Source organism: Callithrix jacchus, chromosome 2 (genome assembly GCF_049354715.1).
Source record: "Callithrix jacchus isolate 240 chromosome 2, calJac240_pri, whole genome shotgun sequence".
NCBI lineage: Eukaryota > Metazoa > Chordata > Mammalia > Primates > Cebidae > Callithrix > Callithrix jacchus.
Genome location: NC_133503.1, coordinates 132,535,080 through 132,555,406, shown reverse-complemented (window position 1 = coordinate 132,555,406; position 20,327 = coordinate 132,535,080). Strand labels below are relative to the sequence as shown.

General features: G+C 35.3%; 1 protein-coding gene across 2 annotated transcripts in view; it reads left to right on the top strand.

Moving 5' to 3' along the window:
• The window catches only part of SCAMP1 (secretory carrier membrane protein 1), a 115,457-nt gene extending 100,544 nt beyond the window's left edge, over positions 1-14,913 (top strand). For both annotated transcript variants that reach the window (XM_002744837.6, XM_002744836.6), the window contains one exon: positions 12,162-14,913. In XM_002744837.6, coding sequence (XP_002744883.1) covers positions 12,162-12,326 — 165 coding nt within the window. In that variant the 3' untranslated portion in view covers positions 12,327-14,913. The remainder of the gene's footprint in view (positions 1-12,161) is intronic.
• The last annotated feature ends 5,414 nt before the right edge of the window (positions 14,914-20,327 follow it).

Genomic DNA, 20,327 nt, shown 5'->3' with positions numbered 1-20,327 from the left:
TGCTTTGTTCTTTTGGCTTAGGATTACTTTATCTGTTCAGGCTCTTTTTGGTTCCATATGAATTTTACAATTGTTTTTTTCTACTTCTGTGAAAAATGATGTTGGTAATTTGATAGGAATTGTGTTGAATTTGTATATTACTTTGGGCAGTATGGTCGTTATAACAATATTGATTTTTCTAATCCATGAACATGGAGTTTTCCATTTCTTTGCATCATGTATGATTTCTCTCATCAGGGATTTGCAGTTCTTACGGAGTAAACCTCCTTAGTTAAATGTATTCTGGATATGTGTAGGGGGGTGTGCGTATGTCTATTGTAAATGGGATTGAGTTCCTGATTTGGTTCTCAGCTTGAATGTTGTTGGTGTGTAGAAATGCTACTGATTTTTGTATGGTGATGTTATTCACTTTTTGTTTTTTGAGACAGACTCTTACTCTGTTGCCCAGGCTGGAGTGCAGTGGTGTGGTCTTGGCCCACTGCGCCCTCTGTCTACTGGATTCAAGCAGTTCTCATGTCTCAGCCTCCCGAGTATCTGGGATTACAGGCATGCGGCGTGGCTAATTTTTTTTTGTATTTTTAGTAGAGACAATTTCACCCTGTTGGCCAGTCTGGTCTGTCACTCCTGACCTCAAGTGATCCACCTGCCTTGGCCTCCCAAAGTCTTGGGATTACAGGTGTGAGCCACCATACCTGGCCTGTATCTTGAAACTTTACTGAAGTCATTTATCTGGTCTTAGGAGTCATTTGGAGGAATCACTAGGATATGCAACTGCCCAGTTGTTTTAGGTATATTTTTTCTGGTAGAATTCCCATGTCTATTTTCACAGCCTTAGAAACCAACTCATTACATGGAGGAAGGCAAATTAGTATTGTTATTTCTTTATTTAAAGTTTTACTGTGTCTTGGATATATATAATTTTTATATATGTGTTCAGACATGATATCAAGACCCTGGGAATAACACCTATGTTTTAAATGATACTTTTTGATACGTCTCACTTTAAAGAAAATAAGTTCTTATAATTTTTTTTTACACTATTCTTTTACTTGAGAATATGTATGAGGAATGCCTACAAATAATTTTACCTTGTATTTAAAACCACTTTGTACTCTTTTAGTACTTCACCCAGACATTTGCCTTGTATCCTTCTCAAAACCCTGTGAAGGTTAGGCTGTGTCGTTTCTTCCATGTTTTGTGGCATATTTTCTCTATTTGAAATTTTTAACTTTTTTTCTGCACCAAACACACATGCACATTGACACTCAGCTTTCTAATGTTACTAAATCCCTTCTCCAGTTTTCCTCCTTCTTAACCTCTGTAGCTTTCTATACCACAGTTGACTCTTCTGTTAAGACTTTGCAATGATGTTCTAATTCTCCTGCCTCTTTGGCTATTCTTTCTCCTCCATTTCTTTATCCAGTTCATAAATTAAGGTCTTAAATATACTTGGCTCTTTGTGCTATACGCTCATTTTCTTTGGGAATTTCATCTTCCCTTATTTTTTCAGTTTCTTCTCTACCTAGGTGACCTAGAATGTTGGAATTGAAAAAGATAATGTTTTGTATAAACCTTTAGTTATGTCTTCACTTGTTCATTTTCTGATTTTATCTCACTGGAGCTGTTTTTCTTTAAAAAAAAAAAAAAAAACACTTACTGAATACCTACTATGAATGAGATGGCACTAAGCACGTCTGTGATTCCATTAAACATTTTGTCAGTGCTGTGACTGCTTCTGTCAGTGACTTTGTTACTTTCTAAGTCACTTTCTTAGATATCTTTTTAGTATCTTTTCCATCTTTCTTTTTCCATTTCCCACCTCAGCTAATCCAGAATTTTTTTAAACAGGTTACTTAGACTCCCTTATTCTTCTCACAGTCCATTTTATATGTTAACCTTAATGTATAATAATTACTATATTAACCTTAAAAAAACCCCAAACAAATCGACACTGCAGATTTTTGATGTGGATCTGGGATTGGGAATGGGATTGTGGTGACACCAAGAAGAAGGGCTACATTCAGAAACACCAGCATCGCTAAGGTTATGAAAATACACTACATGCCACAAAGCCAGCAAACGGGACCTAATAACCTATTGATGAAATCAGCTTTTTATGCTCAGCCATGCTCTGGGCCCTATGGAGAACACTTTACCAGTATTATGCCATTTCATCCTCTCAAGGAATCCCAGATTGAGATTATAGTGGTGGTGGGAAGAAGGGCTAGTGTGACATCTCACAGCTCCATGATTCACACTTTATATTCTAGTCAAACTGTACTGCCCGGTGTCTTCAAACACGTCATGTATATTCCTTTGTCCCAAATTTTGTTTATATGATTTTTTGGGGGGTTTTGAAAAGGAATTCTTAATTCTCATGTAGTCAAATCCATCATAACTTCATCTTATGGTTATATATATATATTGTTTAGGTAATCTTTTTTTTTCTTTTTTTTAACTTATTTATTATACTTTAAGTTCTGGGGTACTTGCGTGGATCATGCAGGTTTGTTGCATAGGTATACATGTGCCGTGGTGGTGGTTTGCTGCATCCATTGCCCCATCATCTACATTAGGTATTTCTCCTAATGCTATCCCTCCCCAATCCCCTCACCCCCTACTATTCCTTCCCTAGCCCTGCACCCCTCAGGCCCTGGTGTGTGGTGTTCCCCTCACTGTGTCCGTATTTCTCAATGTTCAACACTCACTTATGAGTGAGAACATGCATTGTTTGGTTTTCTATTCTTGTGTCAGTTTGCTAAGAATGATGGTATCTAGTTTCATCCATGTCCCTGCATAGGACATGAACTCATCCTTTTTTATGGCTGTATAATATTCCATGGTGTATATGTGCTGCATTTTCTTTATCCAGTCTATCATTGATGGGCATTTGGGTTGGTTCCAAGTCTTTGCTATTGTGACCAGTGCTGCAATAAACATATATATGGATGTGTCTTTATAGTAGAATGATTTATAATCTTTTGGGTATTTACCCAGTAATGGGATTGCTGGGTCAAATGATATTTCTATTTCTAGATCCTTGAGGAATCACCACACTGTCTTCTGCAATGGTTGAATTAATTTACATATGTGATGTTTTTTAATCTGTGGATTAATTGGTCTTCTCTGCTAATTGAAAACCTACCAGTGTTCTTTCAAGACCCAGCTCTGATCTTGCTGTGTTCTCCCAGAATCTTTTTTGTTGCCTTGTGTCTGAGGGACTGTGTCATTCTCTATTTTCTTGGGGGAACTTACTGTCTGTATTGCTCACTGTGGGACCTGGGCATAAGCCAGTTTATATGCCTTCTGTTGTATGTATTCTGGGTATGCAGCTGTTAGCCCCCACAGTGTAAACAAGTGTTTTAGCATTGGAATTAGATGAGAAAAGCAAAAGTTTTGCTTTAAGCACACAACTCAGGTTGAAATTTTGGCACCTTTACTTACAGCTGTGTGACCTGATAGGCTTCTGTAACCACTCAGGTTTAGTGTTGTCTGTACTCCAAGCTGTGTGAGAGTGGAGACCTGTTCTATATGCTTTCAGGTTGTATTCCTCACATCTGGAACAGTGACATGCAGTGATTGGCATGTGATAGGTACTCAGATATTTGCTGAATAAAAGAAAGAATGGGAAGAGTAACTACTTTCATAGGGTTGGTGTGAAAATTAAATGACACAGTGAATGTAAACTGCATAGAACAGGGCCTTCTCAGTTAACAGTAGTTTTCCTTTCTGATCTTGACCCCTTTATCATTTTATATTCAGGGTCTGGTTGAGTGTCTACTTTTGTTTAGTAGGTGCCTTTATCAGTCAGCATTCTATCAGAAACAGAAAGAATGAAGAGGTTAATTGCAGGGAATTGGCTTACACAGCTGTGAGGACTGGTGGGGTGAATCTTGGTATCAGAGGGCAGGCCAGAACTCTCAGGCAGAAGCGGAAGCTCCAGTTCACAAGTGGGATTTTTTTCTTCCTCAGAGGAACTACGGTTCTGTTGTTAAGGCCTTTCAATTGGATGAGGCATACCCAGATAACCTACAATACTCTCTTAAAGCCAACTGATGGTAGATGCTGATTACATCTACAAAATGCCTTCACAACAACACCTAGATTAGTGTTTGATTGAATAAGTGGAGACTATGGCCTAGCCAAATTGACAAATAACACTGACTATGACAACACCATTCTTTGGAGAATTCCTTTATTATTTCACATGTATCACTGAGGGTGTTTTATAAAACTAGAAATATAATAAACTTAGGGTATAGTAGAGGGTTTTGTGGTGTGTGACAACTTTCACTCGTTTGTTAAACAGCTGTTACTGAGCATATAGTATGTGCCAGTCACTGGCCTGTGCTAGCTTAGAGAGCTCACCTGTTGTTGGGGAAGAGAAACAAATTGGTGGGCCCCACAATTCAGTGATTTAATGGCCATCATAGAGGTAAGTCTAGGGAGCAGAGCTTTCATGTTTTAATAGCAGGCCTTTCTCTTGTGATAGAAATTGAGATCCAATTTTAAAAACCTAATTTTTCTTTTTAAATTTTCTGTTTCACACTTGATCAAAACTGGCAGTTTAATGACAAAAAATCCTTTGCAAGTATGTAGCAGTATTTATAACCACTAGGGGTCGGGCTTTTCAAGAATAATTAATGCCTTCTAACAGTAATCTGTGCACAGTTTTGACTCTTGAATTGTTGGGTTTTATTAAGCTGTTCTTCTCTTAAGGTAATTCTGCTCTGTGCTGTGTATTTATCCTAACTGAAATGAATAGGATTTTGGTAATTTCATTGGCATTCTGTTGTGTTGCATAACTGAAGTAGCTCATCATTGGTGCTGGAGTATGCAGTATGAGACTGCTGTTGGTTTCCCCCACAGTGTTGTTTTATACTCCACATTTCAAATACTGAAAGAATATATGTCTCCTATACATCTACATGGATAAGGGTCTAGTTCAGTCCTTATCTTTCACAAGCAGGTTTCTTATTTTCTCTCAGATTATTTCCAAATTGTGTTTTTCAAAAGGTCCTCTTTCTATTAGGACTATTAGGAAGAATTGAATAATGGTTTTGGGCTAAGGGGGGAGATATTATAAATGTGTCAAATAACCGTAAATGAATGCATCACAGGAGACTGTGGATACGGGAAATCCAAAACTCTTCCCTTCTGTTAATTGGTATAAGAGCTAGAATGACTTAATATGGAAGTAATTAATAGAAAATACATCATTTATATTCCTTTGGGACCTGGTTTTGAATGATTATCATTTCCATGAAATTTGTTCATGTTTAAATAGTTTTTAATAGTGAATTTTTTACATTTTGAAAGAATTTTAGAAAAGTTATTTTGCCTCTTTAAAAAGTCTTCTAAAGTGTTTCAAATTTTGTTTATTTACTACAATATCTATTCTGCAGATACTCATTTTTGTGGGATCCTAGAATTGGGTACATGATCCAGAATACTGTGATTACGTCTTACTAATTAAACTGGTGTTTTATGGTAAATGCTTTGTGAGGATGCCCTGTTATATATAAAGTGATAGACTTCTTAGGTGAGAAGTGGCTCTTGTAAGTTGTCTCTTCTGTATGCCGGGGATTGGTTTCAGAAGCCACCCACCTTATATCAAATCCATGCATACTCAAGCCCTGGAGTTCGCCCTGCAGAACCCATGTATACAAAACGCCTTTTTTATACTTGGGTTTTGCATCCCATTAATACTGTATTTTCTATCTGAGTTGGTTGGAAAACGTAGCTGGACCTGCCCAGTTCAAGGATTATCATCCATACTTTCTTTGAAAGCATTGCTATTGTTCACCTCTTCTCCTTGTCTCTCCCCCTTTTATAACTTTATTTACAACTTATGATAGAAAACTGATTAATTCTACTGTACTATTTTTCTATAGTCACAAATAGGCATGCTACTTCTCTCTCAGAACCATTCAGCACTATCATCTTTGCTGATTAGGGATCAATTCTGGATGGTTCACATTGTCTATTAAAATACCCATCCAGTTACTTGTCACCTTCATCCAAGGGGTGCAGAGTAGATAGAGGAATGCTTTTGAATTCCTAGAAAAAAAGGTACTCCTGAGCAGATTGTTTATATCCTGTCCTCAAGTTGATGCCCTTAGTATATTCACCTAAAAACTTTACTCCCAATTTTTATTTTGTTACCTTTTTCAGTAAGTACTAAGATAGCTACTTAATAGATCCCAAATCTAGGTTACTATAAGCAAATTATTATTATCTTAGGCATCTTCAAATTTGGTAGATTTGGTAGATAGGTGAGTATTTATAATGCTTTACATATGACTTTCATCTAAGTCATCTTTATATGCAGATTTTTCTCAGCTTTATTGAACTATAATTAACATACAATTCATCCAATTAAAATATACGGTTCAGACCACGTATCGTGATTCATATCTGTAATTCTAGCACTTTAGGAGACTTTGGGAGGCTGAGGCAAGAAAATCACTTGAGGCCAGAAGTTCGAGACCAGCTGGCCAACATAATGAGACCACCCCTTAACCCCTTACAAAAAATAAAAAAAAAACAAAAACTTAGCCAGGCATGGTGATGTGAGTTTATTGTCCTAGCTATTGGGGAGACTGAGGTGGGAGGATCACTTGAGCCCAGGAGTTTGAGACTCCAGTCAGCTGTGATTGCATACCACTATACTCTAACCTGGGCTTTTGAGTGAGACCCTGTGTCTAAAAAATACAAAATAATTTTTTTAAAAACCTGAGTATGTAATTTAATGGCTTTTGATATATTGCATTTTTTAAAACTGTGGCAAAATATGTATAACATAAACTTTGTCATTTTAATTATATTTAAGTGTACAATTCATTGGCATCAATTACATTAACAATGTTGTAATTTACTACTACTAGTCCATCACTACTATTTCCAGAACTTTTTATCACCTCAAAGAGAAATGCTAATCTTTAAGCAGTAATTTTATTCCTCCCAACTCTCAGCCTCTGGCAACCTCTAATCTGCTATGAATTGTCTATTTTAGATATTTCATATAAATGGAATTATATAATATTTTCCTTCTGTACCTGGCTTATTTCACTTATCATAATGTTTTCAAGGTTCTTCCATGTTGCAGCATGTATCAGAAATGCATTCCTTTTTAAGACCGAATAATATTCCATTGCATCTGTATACCACATTGTGTTTATCTGTTGATGGGCACTTGATATTTTCCCACCTTTTGGCTATTTTGAATAGTGTTGCTGTGAACATTAGGTGTACAGGTATCTTTTTGAATCTTTGCTTTCACTTTTCTTGTGTACGTATATACCCAGGAGTGGAATTGCTATGTAGTCTTATGGTAATTCTATGTTTAGCTTTTTGAGGAGCCTCCAAACTCTTCTCTGCAAGGACTATATCATTTAACATTCCCACCAGCACTTTCTCTGCATCCTTGCTGACACTTGTGGTTTTCCATTTTTCTCATTCCAGCCATCCTAGCAGGTGTGAAGTAGTATGTCTACTTTTAAAAGTACATGTAACCTCTGAGGTGACTGCAAACTAAGCATTTTACTTTGTAACCCAAGTATAGTCTCCTTAAACCATACTGCAATTAGTACCTTAAAAAATATTAATGAGGACAATTTTGGAACATTTAATCCCTAGCAGGTAGACAAATAATTATTCAATGGCTTCTACTGCAGATTACTAAGCTGTGTCTTTTAGGGGATATAATAATGAGTAGAATAAGTTCTTGCCCTTAGGCAAGTAAAAGCATGTGGGATATAATATAGCATGGACATAAACCCTGTAAAAGAAGTATAATATACATGCCCCTCAAAATCTCAAAATGTACAAAGGATTGGAGGTACTCTCAATAGGGAGAGCCATAGGTAGTTCAGGCACAAAAGAGCAGACAGAGCATTATTTGAGATAGTCCTTAAAGGGTACGTGAGATTTCAACATGGTGAGACTAGAGTGGCAGTTCAAGGGGTTACAGAAGGGATGTGTTAACCATCTGTGGCCACGAGGTTCAAAGAGGGTTTCCAGAAATTTCAGACTGAAAAAAATTAGGCTTAGAGGTCCAGACTTTTTAAAAAACTTTAAAAAATAAGTCAAAAATATATTTTAAAACCCTATTTGTTTTTATTTACCCAACTTTTATAAAAGTTGAAATAATTTTGGCATGACAGGGATCTTAAAAAAGCACAGTTTCTTGAAATGGTATTGTGTGTGTTTTAATGAAGACATATGTTTGGGTTATTTAAATAAAGTGCCATTATTCTTTACTTCCCATACTATACAGTTTTTCTGTGTCGTACACCACCGCATCATGTACTGTCTCTGAAGCTGCATTAAGGAGTCGGGACTCCTTTTTGGAACTGCATCTGTATTTCAGCTGTGACACTTCTGCATATACTTAAATTTTAATTTGACTTTGTTAGTGTAACTCATTTATATACATCCTGATTTGATCTTCAAGAAAACTCTGAGGACCAGATAGGGTAACAAATAATTCATGTTTTATGGGAAGCAGACTTGAAGTTTTGAGTGGTGGCTAGCCAGGTAGAAAGTAATGGAATTAATCGATACCAAATTTAGTGCCTTTTCTGTGATTTTTCTAGAACTAAGTATTATTTTAGGAGTCATGCAGTTCTCATAAGTAGAAAAGATAGTATTTAAGTTGTTCAGTTTTCTTTAGTGCTCTAGGCTATTCTGCATTTATTGAATTTTCCACTAGGTAATACGCATTCAGGTTACCTATGCTGAGATTTCCTGCAGTGACAGTACAGATAAAAAAAGGCTGTGCAACTTAGTGATAATTGTGCTCCATTTAAGCAAACCATCAACTAGTGTATTTTTTTTAGATAAATTGGATTTTATCAAAATTAAAATCTTTTTAAAAAATACTTTAAGTTCTGGGATGACATGTGCAGAGAACATGTAGGTTCGTTACATGGGTATCCATGTGTTATGTTGGTTTGCTGTACCCATCAACCCATCATTTACATAGGTATTTCTCCTAATGCTATCACTGCATTAGGAGTGTATCCCCCATCCCCAAGTTGTTTAATTTAAAAAAAAAATTGTAGTACTTAGTGTCAAAACCTTGTCCCTGATGGTATCAGGAGTGTGAATTATCAATAGATACCAATCTGAAACCCTAGAGGGAAGTAGTGAGCTTTTAAAGATGTTGATCCTTATGATAAGCCTATCATCTTTCATGGGGCCCTTTACACATGGATATAATGGATTTAGTACAGTATTTGAGCATTGTGCACTGTATCTATATGTGGTCTTTTCCCTCTAGGTGGCTCTCTGGGTCTATATAGATACAAACTATTAAGAAATGTGTGCTATTCCTACCTTTATTTTGCTTCTATGTTCTGTGGGACTGTGAATTACATTTTAGTAAACTGTGAAGCCAATGAACACATAGTATCAGCCACTCAATACAAGTTTGAAAAAGGAAATAATAAAGCAAATAAGAATTCACATTTATTTATTACATGCTTGCAAACTTAGGGGACGAGGGGAAGAGACAGATAAGTGATTTTGTAATTGCATTGCTCTGATTGGGTCTAGTAAGTAAAGAAGGTTGGTAAGATTTCTATAATACACTTCATTTTCTAGGATCCAATCGTTTGTATTCACTGAGAAGTGTCTAGAACACAGAAGTAGTAATTTATCTGTATCTTTAATTTTCCATAGAAAACTTGATTTTCAAAGGGAATAAAAATAATTACTTTTATACTTAGGACAATGCTAAGGTACTAGGGGAAAGGGATATTTGGGTTTACCAATATTTGTTCTTGTCAGTGCTCTCTTTTTCTTCCTGACCATTTGACACTTTGATCTGTAGTAATATGGTGTTTGCTTTTACCGCTATATAAACATGAAGCACTTGGGCTGTCTGGGTTATTTTTATCTTGTACCCTGATAGTTTTTCATGTGTTAAGTTTTCTTGATAGCTTTTCTGATAGCTTTTTATGTGTTAACATGCTTCTCTTGGCATCGGGGAGAAGTATCTGGTTCTTTCTTTCCCAGTCATTCCTCCTTCTTGTGGATGCCTCTTAAATAGTGTCTTTTTATTTCAGTTTTTATTTTAGATTCAGGGGATACATGTGCAGGTTTGTTACAAGGGTATATTATGAGATGCTGAGGTTTGGGGTATAGTTGAGCCTGTCATCCAGGTAGTGAGCATAGTACCCAATAGGTAGTTTTTCAGTTCTTCTCCCCCTCCTATCCCCTATCTTGTAAGTCCCCAATGTCTATTGTTGTAGTCTTTATGTCCATGTGTACCCAGTGTTTAACTCCCACTTATAAGTTAGAACATATGATCTTTGGTTTTCTGTTTCTGCATTAATTAGGTTATGTACTTGATTTTATTCTCTTTCTACTCTGGGTTCTCCATGGACAATTTCATAAATGCCAAGTTTCAGCTACCATTTATATGTTGTTTTAGTCCCTTTGGGCTGCTATAACAACAATACCATAGATTGGGTGGCTTAAGCAACAAATAATGATTTCTCACAGTTCTAGAGGCTGGAGGTCCAAGATCAAGGCACTGACAAATTCAGTGTCTGGTGGGGGCCAACTTCCTGGTTCATAGACAGTTTCTGTGTCCTTATATGATGGAAGGTTGTCGGAGAGCTCTCTGGAGTCTCTCTCTCTCTTTTTAAAAAAAGAAGAAAAAAAAAGCGTTTTTAGAGACGAGGTCCTGGTATATTGCCCAGGTTGGAGTGCAAGGCTATTTACAGGGGCAGTCACAGTTTACTGCAGCTTCAAACCCCTGCCCTCAAGTGACTGGGACTATAGGTGTGTGCCACCACACTGGGCCTTGGGGTCTCTTTTATAAGGGCATTTATTCTGTTAATAAAGGCTTCACCTTCATGGCAAAATCACCCCTGCAAAGGCCCTCCTGCTAATACCATCGTATTGGTGGTTGGGATTTTAACATAAGAATTTTGGGGGAAATACAAACATTCAGTCCATAACATATGTCATTTGTTTTGAAGTCCATGTCTTTAACCCATTCCTCTCCTGAGCTTTAAACCAAATTTTCACCCGCCTGCTATGGCAGGCCTAGAGTAGGTTGTCAGTTGACTTGGAATGAATGGACAGATTTTTAGAACTTATTAGCTCCCTTCTCCCCAAACCAGCTTATCCTCTCTTCTCTCTCTTCTTGAAACTACTCCCAAATTACAAGTTTGCTTTGAGAGTCTTTGACTCACTCTCCTTTTTCTCACTCCACCGTTGCCAGTTCCTATCCAGATTTGGAAAAAAGGACTATCTAGGGTGCCTTGGCCCCTTCCCTAAGCCTGCTTTGATTGCATTTCAGTTAAGCTTCTGATTTAGATCCAGTCACAGTGCAATATAATGACCAGTTCACTTATCTTTCTCTCCCCACTCTGCAAAGTTTGTGGGCATATAATTAATAAATGCTTGTTATTTCCTTCAAATTTGTGTTAAAGCAGGTGGCTGATGTTATGTATTGATGGACTCATAGTTTAATTATGCAGATTAAGACATACACTGATAGAAAATTTTTGAACCCTAGTCCTGAAAATAAATCCCAATAATTGAGTGATGAATCAGTATGGAAAAACAATTCCCAGAAGTGTTTCTTTGTGCATTCTTTAGGACTTGACCATACACAAAAAGTTAAATTGTATGTGCATAGCTGCAGTATTTGAAGGACTTAAGTGGTGCTTGGCAGATTAAATGATAAAATGATCTCATTTGATTATAACAGGGCCTGTGGTGTATATGTAGCTAAAATAGAAATAGATAAGGTATTGTTCTGTCTGAATAGTCTGGGATAATAAATTAATGTATTAAATTGTTTCTTGTTATGTTTAAACCATTCCATTGTAATGCTGTAATAATTTCACGTGACTAATTGGGTGTAGAGGAAAATACAACTGTTTGCAATTGGCTAAGAAGTTTTTTATTTTTGGTTTGAATTAAGTAATTATCTCTTCTGCTTGGAGAAGAGAAGAAAAACCTGTATTTAAAAATGTTTAAATGCAATATTGGGTGCCAGTGTGGTAGCCAATGTTCTTGATCTTTGGAATCATGACTGCAATCTAGTCCTTTTGTGTTTGATCGATATTGAGATTAAGAGCTGCTGGATATGAATGTGTAGGTTGCTACTTACCTTCTTCCACTTTTTGGTGCCTCTGTAGGTACATGGACTATATCGCACAACAGGTGCTAGCTTTGAGAAGGCCCAACAAGAGTTTGCAACAGGTGTGATGTCCAACAAAACTGTCCAGACCGCAGCTGCGAATGCAGCTTCAACTGCAGCAACTAGTGCAGCTCAGAATGCTTTCAAGGGTAACCAAATTTAAGAATCTTCAAACAATACACTGTTACCTTTTGACTCTACTTTTTTCTCCAGTTACTGTATTCTACAAATATTTTTATGTTCAAAACACACAGTACAGACAGCATGGATATTTCCTGTTCACTTGTGCATGGGCTAAAACCAGGAAAACTTCCTTGTCATTACTTTACCTAATAGTTTCTTAATATTTCAGTGCCCCTTGCAGAAAAAAAATATTCTCCATATTTTTTGGGGGATGATGTTCAGTGAATTATTTCAGTGGTGACCCGCTGAAATTAATAATGGTACTTATGATTAAAATGCATTTAATACTAACTGCGGTAGTTCTTTCAAGAATCTTTAGAGATAAGGATTGCACATTGGAAAACTAAAGCTATGTTTTATTCCTTTTTCCCTATTTATATTGAAAGAAATAGGCCAGCAGAGACTTAGGGATTTTAAATTGGCTTGCTTTTTAGCTGTTTCAGTCACCAGTGAAGAGCCTATGTGCATTTTGTAGTAGATAATATAAAATTTATCATCTTTTTCTTTTCTTTTTTTGAGTAGTTGATATTTTGATAACAATCTCTGATTTGCATGGGCACCACATTTCTGATATTAAAAGAATTTGTATTTTGGCTTCTGTACTGCTATGGTTATAGGATTCAGGGCTTAATGGAATCACAGATGTGATTCTCTGTAAGAGTTTCTTTTAAATAAAAAGTTTAGGGGTGCAATATAAGAATTTAATATAATATGCAGTGCATTATCCAAAAGAGAAGGTAGTTAATGCAATAGAATGTAGTGGTAATAATTCCTTTTTTTTTAAAAAAATTCAGTATTCATATAGTAACATTTTGCTATATGAAAAACTTTGGTATTTCTGTGGTTACAACTAAGATTGTGTCTGGCAGTTCTTTTTTGGGGATATGTGTGTGTGTGATTTTTAACAGAGGTATTAAAGGCTAGCCTAACCCTTGTCTAAAAAGAATGTACAGTATTTAAGGGATTTTTCTTTTAGTTTTTCATCTCCAGTCTCATTAAAAACAAAAAGACCCTGGCATTTTTTCATATACTTGAATCCCTAAATACACCTGTTTGAGACAGACTGAATACATCTAAAATTTCCAGCAATAGAAAAAAAAATTTAACTTGCACCAAGCAAGAAAATTATAAATACCATTAAATGCATTAAGATAATCATGTTAAAATTGTTACTGTGCAGCACAGAACTTCATTCTTACAGTATTCTTGGGTTAAACTTTGAATCAATTTTAATACCGATTAAATGACTCAAAGACATTTGTAAGTTATGCTACTGTGTTTTGAAAGCCTTTAGCTAATTTAAGATTGCAGAATGATAGGTAGTGATTATTCAATTAGATTTTAAGTAAGGATTGTGATATTAGTGGCTGGAAATGCATATTTTTAGAAAAGTCATATAGGCATAAATAGTTAAGTCACTTTCATTCTCCCCAAATCTGGAGTTACAGAGGAAGTTTTATGCTAGAGGTGGGATGCCAAGTTCTCACTATCCATGAAGCAGCGCTGCGTGTTACTAGGTAACGTAGATCCATCCAGATGGTGTTTACATTTGATTTATTTGGGACCTTGTTGACATTAGGCATACTTGGAAGATATTTCTTTTATTCTTCAGAGTATGAATTTAAAGCTGTTTTTGTAAATATTTCTAATCAGTGATAATTTCTACCTTCATTTTCAGTCAACTTAGCCAGTTTGTTTTTCAGAACCTGTAGTCTTACTGGAATTCTTTTTTATCAGTGTGCTTTATTGAGTGTAGATTTTGCATACATTCAAAACATTACCTTTAAAATACAGCAAGAGCACCTATATTCACCAGTAACCTATATCCCAAGTCCATGTTTTTCTATACACTACAAACAAAAGATAAAGTAGAGACTTTTGAAAAATGCTGAAAGACTTTTCTTCAGAATTGGAATGTTTATATTATGTAGAAATCCCCAAAGGTAGCATTATTAAATAGCAAAAATAATTAGAACCCACAGTGGTTTTTTTTGATGCGAATGGGGAAAATGTTTTAAAATTCAGTTATATAATATAAGTTTGAGAGAGAAAATTGTTTTTTTAAAAAAGACATGTGCATTGAAATGATTGCAATGCTTATAGTATGATCAAGTATGAACGGAGCTTCACATTCTTATATTTACTTTTCTCTCTCAGTAAATTGTTAAATTTTCATTCAGCAAAAGACTGGCATTTGTTAATTTTATATTTAATACTAAAATCACAGTCATGAAATCATAGTCATAAAATGGTCTTCACATAGTAGTCATCTGTGTCATTTTTCAGTTTGTAATATTAAATTATGGCTGTTTTATTTCAAACTAAAGCTTGAACACTGGAAAAATCATTGCTCAGTGGTTTGTAATTTGGGACTAGGATTATTTATCTTGAGATGTTTGTATATTTTGTCAGTAACTAATATTGCGCTGCCATCATGGTGACTGTCATGGTTCTACAGAAATGCCCTCCATGTGTCCCTCTAATGTTGCATGTTTCAGTGGGTTGGAAGTTTTGTATATTTATTGTATTAACACAGAGTGTCATAAAATAAAATGCTGTTTACTGGATGTTTGTTTGTATAATTTTGTACACTATAATAGCAATTCAAAGACAGACATTGTTAAAGGTTTGATGTATATAGAAATTCTGTGTTTGATTTTTAAAAATCGGTGTATAAGTCTGTCATGTGCTAAACAAAATAATATGAAAGACTTAGTTAAAAACTCTAAGCAACATAAAATGACAGTTTTTCTGTTGCATTAGACCTTTACAGTTATTAGAACATGAGCTTCATTCATATTAAATATTTTGGCCACTGTAAGGTCAAATTACAGATAATCTAGAAGTTAGATTCAAAATGAAAAACCTATTCGTGGCTCAGATTTTTCATTGTGGATTAAAAATGAGTGTCTCTGTACTAGTATTGTATTTATTCAATTGAACTTGTATTCTGATTTCTAACCTTGCTACCTATTGCTGTTCTATGCACTGATGGAAGTACCTATTTGTGTTTTACTGGATTTTCACTTGGTTAGCTAAAGAATATGTAAAAATACAATCTAAAATAATGTTCATGGTGAATCTTATTTTGAGAAACACATGTTAAAGAACAGTATTCTTTATTTTCTGGGTGTTATATTTTAAAAAGTGAGTTTGACTTTTTACACCTAATTTACTAGGAAAATATTTTATTCTATAGTTCTTAAGATAATGTATTGTTTGCATTTAAGGGGATTTAGGTTAACTAGTTGTTTCTGTAAATCATTTGTAATAGCATAATGCTTTTTACTCATTGCTGTATCTTTTTCTGAAAACACTGTTGTTAATATCTAATTCCTTATCCTTATTGGTACAAATCTGTGTTTAGCATGACTGTTTATATACAGAATTTGTTACATTGTGAGCATATTTTCCTGCTTATGTATACCTTAGAATTATCATGGCTTACATACACCCATTTCACTATATCTCTTTTCATTTTTTCCTTGAGGAAAATATTTAGAGGAATTTGTTCATTGCATGTGATTAAACCCTTTAGAGGTGAAATTAGAGTGGTTAATTTAAAAATAATTGAGGATGGTTAAAAATGGAAAATACCTTACTTTGATACATTTTAAAGTATAATAGTATCCATTTATTTAGAGTAGAATAATATGTTTAAAACATGAGTTTTAAATATTTTTTAGTAATCTAAAAAGTTTTAGCTCACTAAGTATTAGAGAAAGTGAAGTATTTTAGCTAGAATTTTAGGGCACATTTTATAAAGCAGCATGCCTATAATATTGGTGGGTATTTTTAAATTTTTAGGGCTTTATTACAATATGTAGAGAGCTAGAAATAAATCTCTAGAAACTTTCTAAGCCAGATATTGCCACTAATCTATCTTATATTAGCAGATATCTCTTATTGGAAGATTGTAGGAAAATAAGGAAAATCCATTCTCCAGTTTTCTCACCTCTCCTGTGGGTTTTATATTTACAATTTAACTTTGGGGCTTGGGTCAAGCATTTAATGTATAGAATTTTCATTAATGTTGGCCAGGTTTCAAATGGCAAAGGAACATGGGAACCATCACGTGGCAATGCAGTGAGTGTTAAACTTTGTGTTTGTCCAAATCCTGATTTATTTTTTGGTTCATATCTTTCTGGGCTTGACATGGCTGATGGTACAGCTGAAACCCTCCTAACACTAAAAGTCATTTTAATCTTTTCTCTAATAGGAGCAGAAAATAGTTAATCACCCACCTAGTAATGTAAGATTACTCTGAATATTATCTTCCATATGTTAAAACAGTTCTAGTTTGTAGAATTGTACCATGCAAGTTTTATTTTTAAACTCTAGTTATTTTCAGTGCTTACTTAAATGTAATTCAGAATTCCTCCACAACTTTTAATATTTTCTGTGCCAGTGATTCTCAAGATAAATCATGGTTGTAGTAGTTGTTACTGTTGGCAATTTGTAGTAGTATTCAGATATTTCGAGGATGGGGAAAACACCAGAAATCAGTGTCTTTTATCTGGTGATCACAGTGGTATCTACAGTATTCTAGTCTCCTGCACACAGACTGAACCCACTGGGCATATGCATCCCTCACACTTTCTTTTTCTAGTATAAAAGCAATACATACGTGTTGTAGAACAATTAAAATTCAGAAAGTGATAAATGAGAAAATAAAAATAAATCCTTAATTGTGTCATCTTGGGGTCCCTCTGCTAATATTTTATTGTCTTCCATTCTTTTTCTATGCATATATATTTTGTAGAGTTAAGAGATATAAGCAATGTGGATTTTTTAAAACCCTATTTTCCTCTCACTTAGCTTTATGTCATAATGGTATGATAGTTTAGTTTTTAAAATTAACTTTTTTAATTTATAAAATTAATGTACATTTCAGCATAAATTATTGAAAATATTTATAAACAAAAGAAATTAAAATTCTTATAATTTTATACCCATGAGTAACTGCTATTAAAATCTGGTTTATATCTTTCTATTAATTTTTCTAGGAAAACAACTTCTTAATAAAAAAATGAGATGACCCTGTACATCCCTGTACATCCTTTAGGGATGTATATAATCCTCAAAAGCCCTATTTCTTTGGGTCCTTAAAGTCCACATTGGTACTGGATGTCATCTGGCCATAGTGGACTCATTCCTGGCTCATCAGTTTTTTAATTCTGAATGTAGATATTGTCTAGAACTCAACTGTTCCAGAATTGGAACATAAGAGGTAGCCATATTCTGCCACGAGGAAGGAATCACCAGGCTGGTCTGCAATGAAAATGAAGAACGAAACAGACATAGCAGGAGATATAAAATGAATGACACAGTAAAGATCGTAGTGTCTTTCCTTTTCCTTTATGGGGCCCTACTGCTCACCCTGATTCCATTATCTTCATAATCTTACCTACTGCCTTTTCTCCCTCAGCTATCTTGAATTGGTTTCTTGTTACTGTCTTTTTTTTTTTTTTTTTTTTTTTTTTCTTTGAGATGGAGTTTCGCTCTTATTACCCAGTCTGGAGTGCAATGGCGTGATCTCGGCTCACTGCAACTTCCACTTCCTGGGTTCAGGCAATTCTCCTGAATTCTCCTGCCTCAGCCTCCTGATTTCTTGTTACTTTTAACTGGAGGTTCTTAACTAATACAATGGTTAATTTTTTTTCAGTTATGATAAAATATGTATTGAAGATTTAAAAATCTCTGAATATATTTCTTTAACGTTTAGTATAGCTATCTGGCTACCATCATATGTATGTATCACAAAGTCTTGTTATTCTTTCAGGTTCTGATTTTCAGGGTTTTAAAATTACAAATGATCAAGGAATATAGTGCTAAATTTGGGAACTCGGGCCTTTGTTTTTTTCTTTAGAACAGATTCCTGAGTTAAAGGTTATGCATACTTTTTAAAGCACCTTTCATGTACATTGCCAAATTACTCTCCAGAAAAATTTTATTGATATGTAACTCCATCAGCAGTGTTCAGAAGGGCCTCTTTCTTCACACCTTCGGCTAGCATTGGATATTCCTTTTCTAAAATGTATTTTATCCCAGTAGGTTTTGACAAATCAGGAGGTTTCTTTTCTGAGCATTCTGGTTTCACATGGCTTATGGGCTTACCCAGCGCTACGGGGTTTGTGTGTTTCCTTTTGTTTTTGCTAAATAGGAGTAACTGAATACCTTGCGTCCACCAAGAAATCTTCTGCTCCCTGAAAGCTCTAAGGTAAAGATAATTAGCTGAATGCTCTAACAGGATGGAAAAGGAAATGGTGACCTCAGGTAGCCAATCCACTGAGTCTCCAGGTAAAATTACATTGGTTTTGACAAGTTATGTTACCTTTCATAGAATGTACTTTTATTAGTCTGGGTGGACAGTATTGTTAGTTTTTTTTTTTTAATAGTAATTTATTGTGGGCTTAAGTATATATATATCAGTGTTCTGTATTAAATGCTTTATGTACATCACTTAATCGTCATACCATGTTTGTGATACAATTTCTGTTGTTGTAGAGTTCTAGGAAATTATCCCAAGGTCACTCACTGAGTGGTGGTGAGGGCTGGAGAGGGATGATGAGAACAGTCAGGTCTCCTGACACCTGCCAAGCGTGGGGCTGCGTCTGCCCCACCATGCCATCTCATTCCAGTCGTGTTCCCTTTCATCTTTCCACATTACCAATAATTCATGTCCATCTTTTACGGACAATGGATACTAGAAAAAAAATCAGCAAAAAAAAATTTTATATGTATTTTTCGAAGTCTCCAGACCAAATGCTAACTCTGCCATCTAAAGGTGAGTACCTGCTGCCTGTTCTTCAGCAGTGTAAATTTACTAAAGGGTCTTTGGCATTTGTGTGTTTGCAGAAACTTTAGTTGAGGACAAATCCTTATTATTAGGTTAAATATGCTTCTTGTGTGATTATAATAGTTGCCTACCCTGGATGAGAGCAAATTTATCTTAAGAAAACAATAAAAAATGTCAATGCTATCATTTATTTCCCCACTGTCATATACTTAATGAATTTCTTGTGTCTGTTTTCAGGATTGAGCTAAATCATGATTCATAAATTGAGACATGGTATCATCTTCAAAATTATGAAAAATCACTAGGTGTTTGAAAGGGAAGAAGAAGCAGTGTTTTCATCAGTTGTGATGGTGAGGCCTTTTGGAGTTATATTTGGAAATTATTCCAAGTGTTTACAATACAGAGGTATTGGTGCTGCCCAGGAGTTTGCATTGGCCGCCTTCCTACCTTGTGCATTCCAGGTAGAAGGAAACATAGCAGTTTGAGGAGGTTGCCTTTGGTGTCAAACATATATGGGCTTTGGCTTTGCTGCTTATTAGCATTCTAACCTGGGACACATTATTTAACCTCAGTTATTTGACAGTTATCTGCAAAATGATTATAGTAATAGTTTCTATCTCATAGGGCTTTGATGAATAAATGAATTTTACGAAGTGCTTAGCATAGTATCTGCCCATAGAAATTGTACAGTAACTAAGGACACTTACCATCTCTCAGGTGTATTGATGACTCCCAAATCTCTCTCACCCGGTCTTCTCTCCCTAGTATAGTCCCAGCTGCACACAGGACTTCTAATAAATTGGCAGCGTAAGCTGAACCTCCCCACCTTCACTGTCCCCGCTTCTTCTGGAGTCTTCATCTTGGTGATCACATCACCGTCCACCCAGTGTCTACTCTAAATACCTGGCTGTCATCCTAGACTCTTTCCTTTCCTTCCCCTCTACTTCTAATCAGTCACCTGCCCATTCTTTTTCCCTAACATAGAATTCATCCCATTGACTATCTTTTACCATCACTGCCTTAATTCAGGCTTTTGTCTCTTGTGAATAAAATCATAGCGGTTTCCCCTAAACATAAGCATTTTCTGGACTGCATGTAGGTGTTCAGTTTTTCAGGATGTTTGGCTATAAAAAGCTAAAAAGCTGCTAATAGTTGTTACTTGATTGATGTTTCTTTTCCATG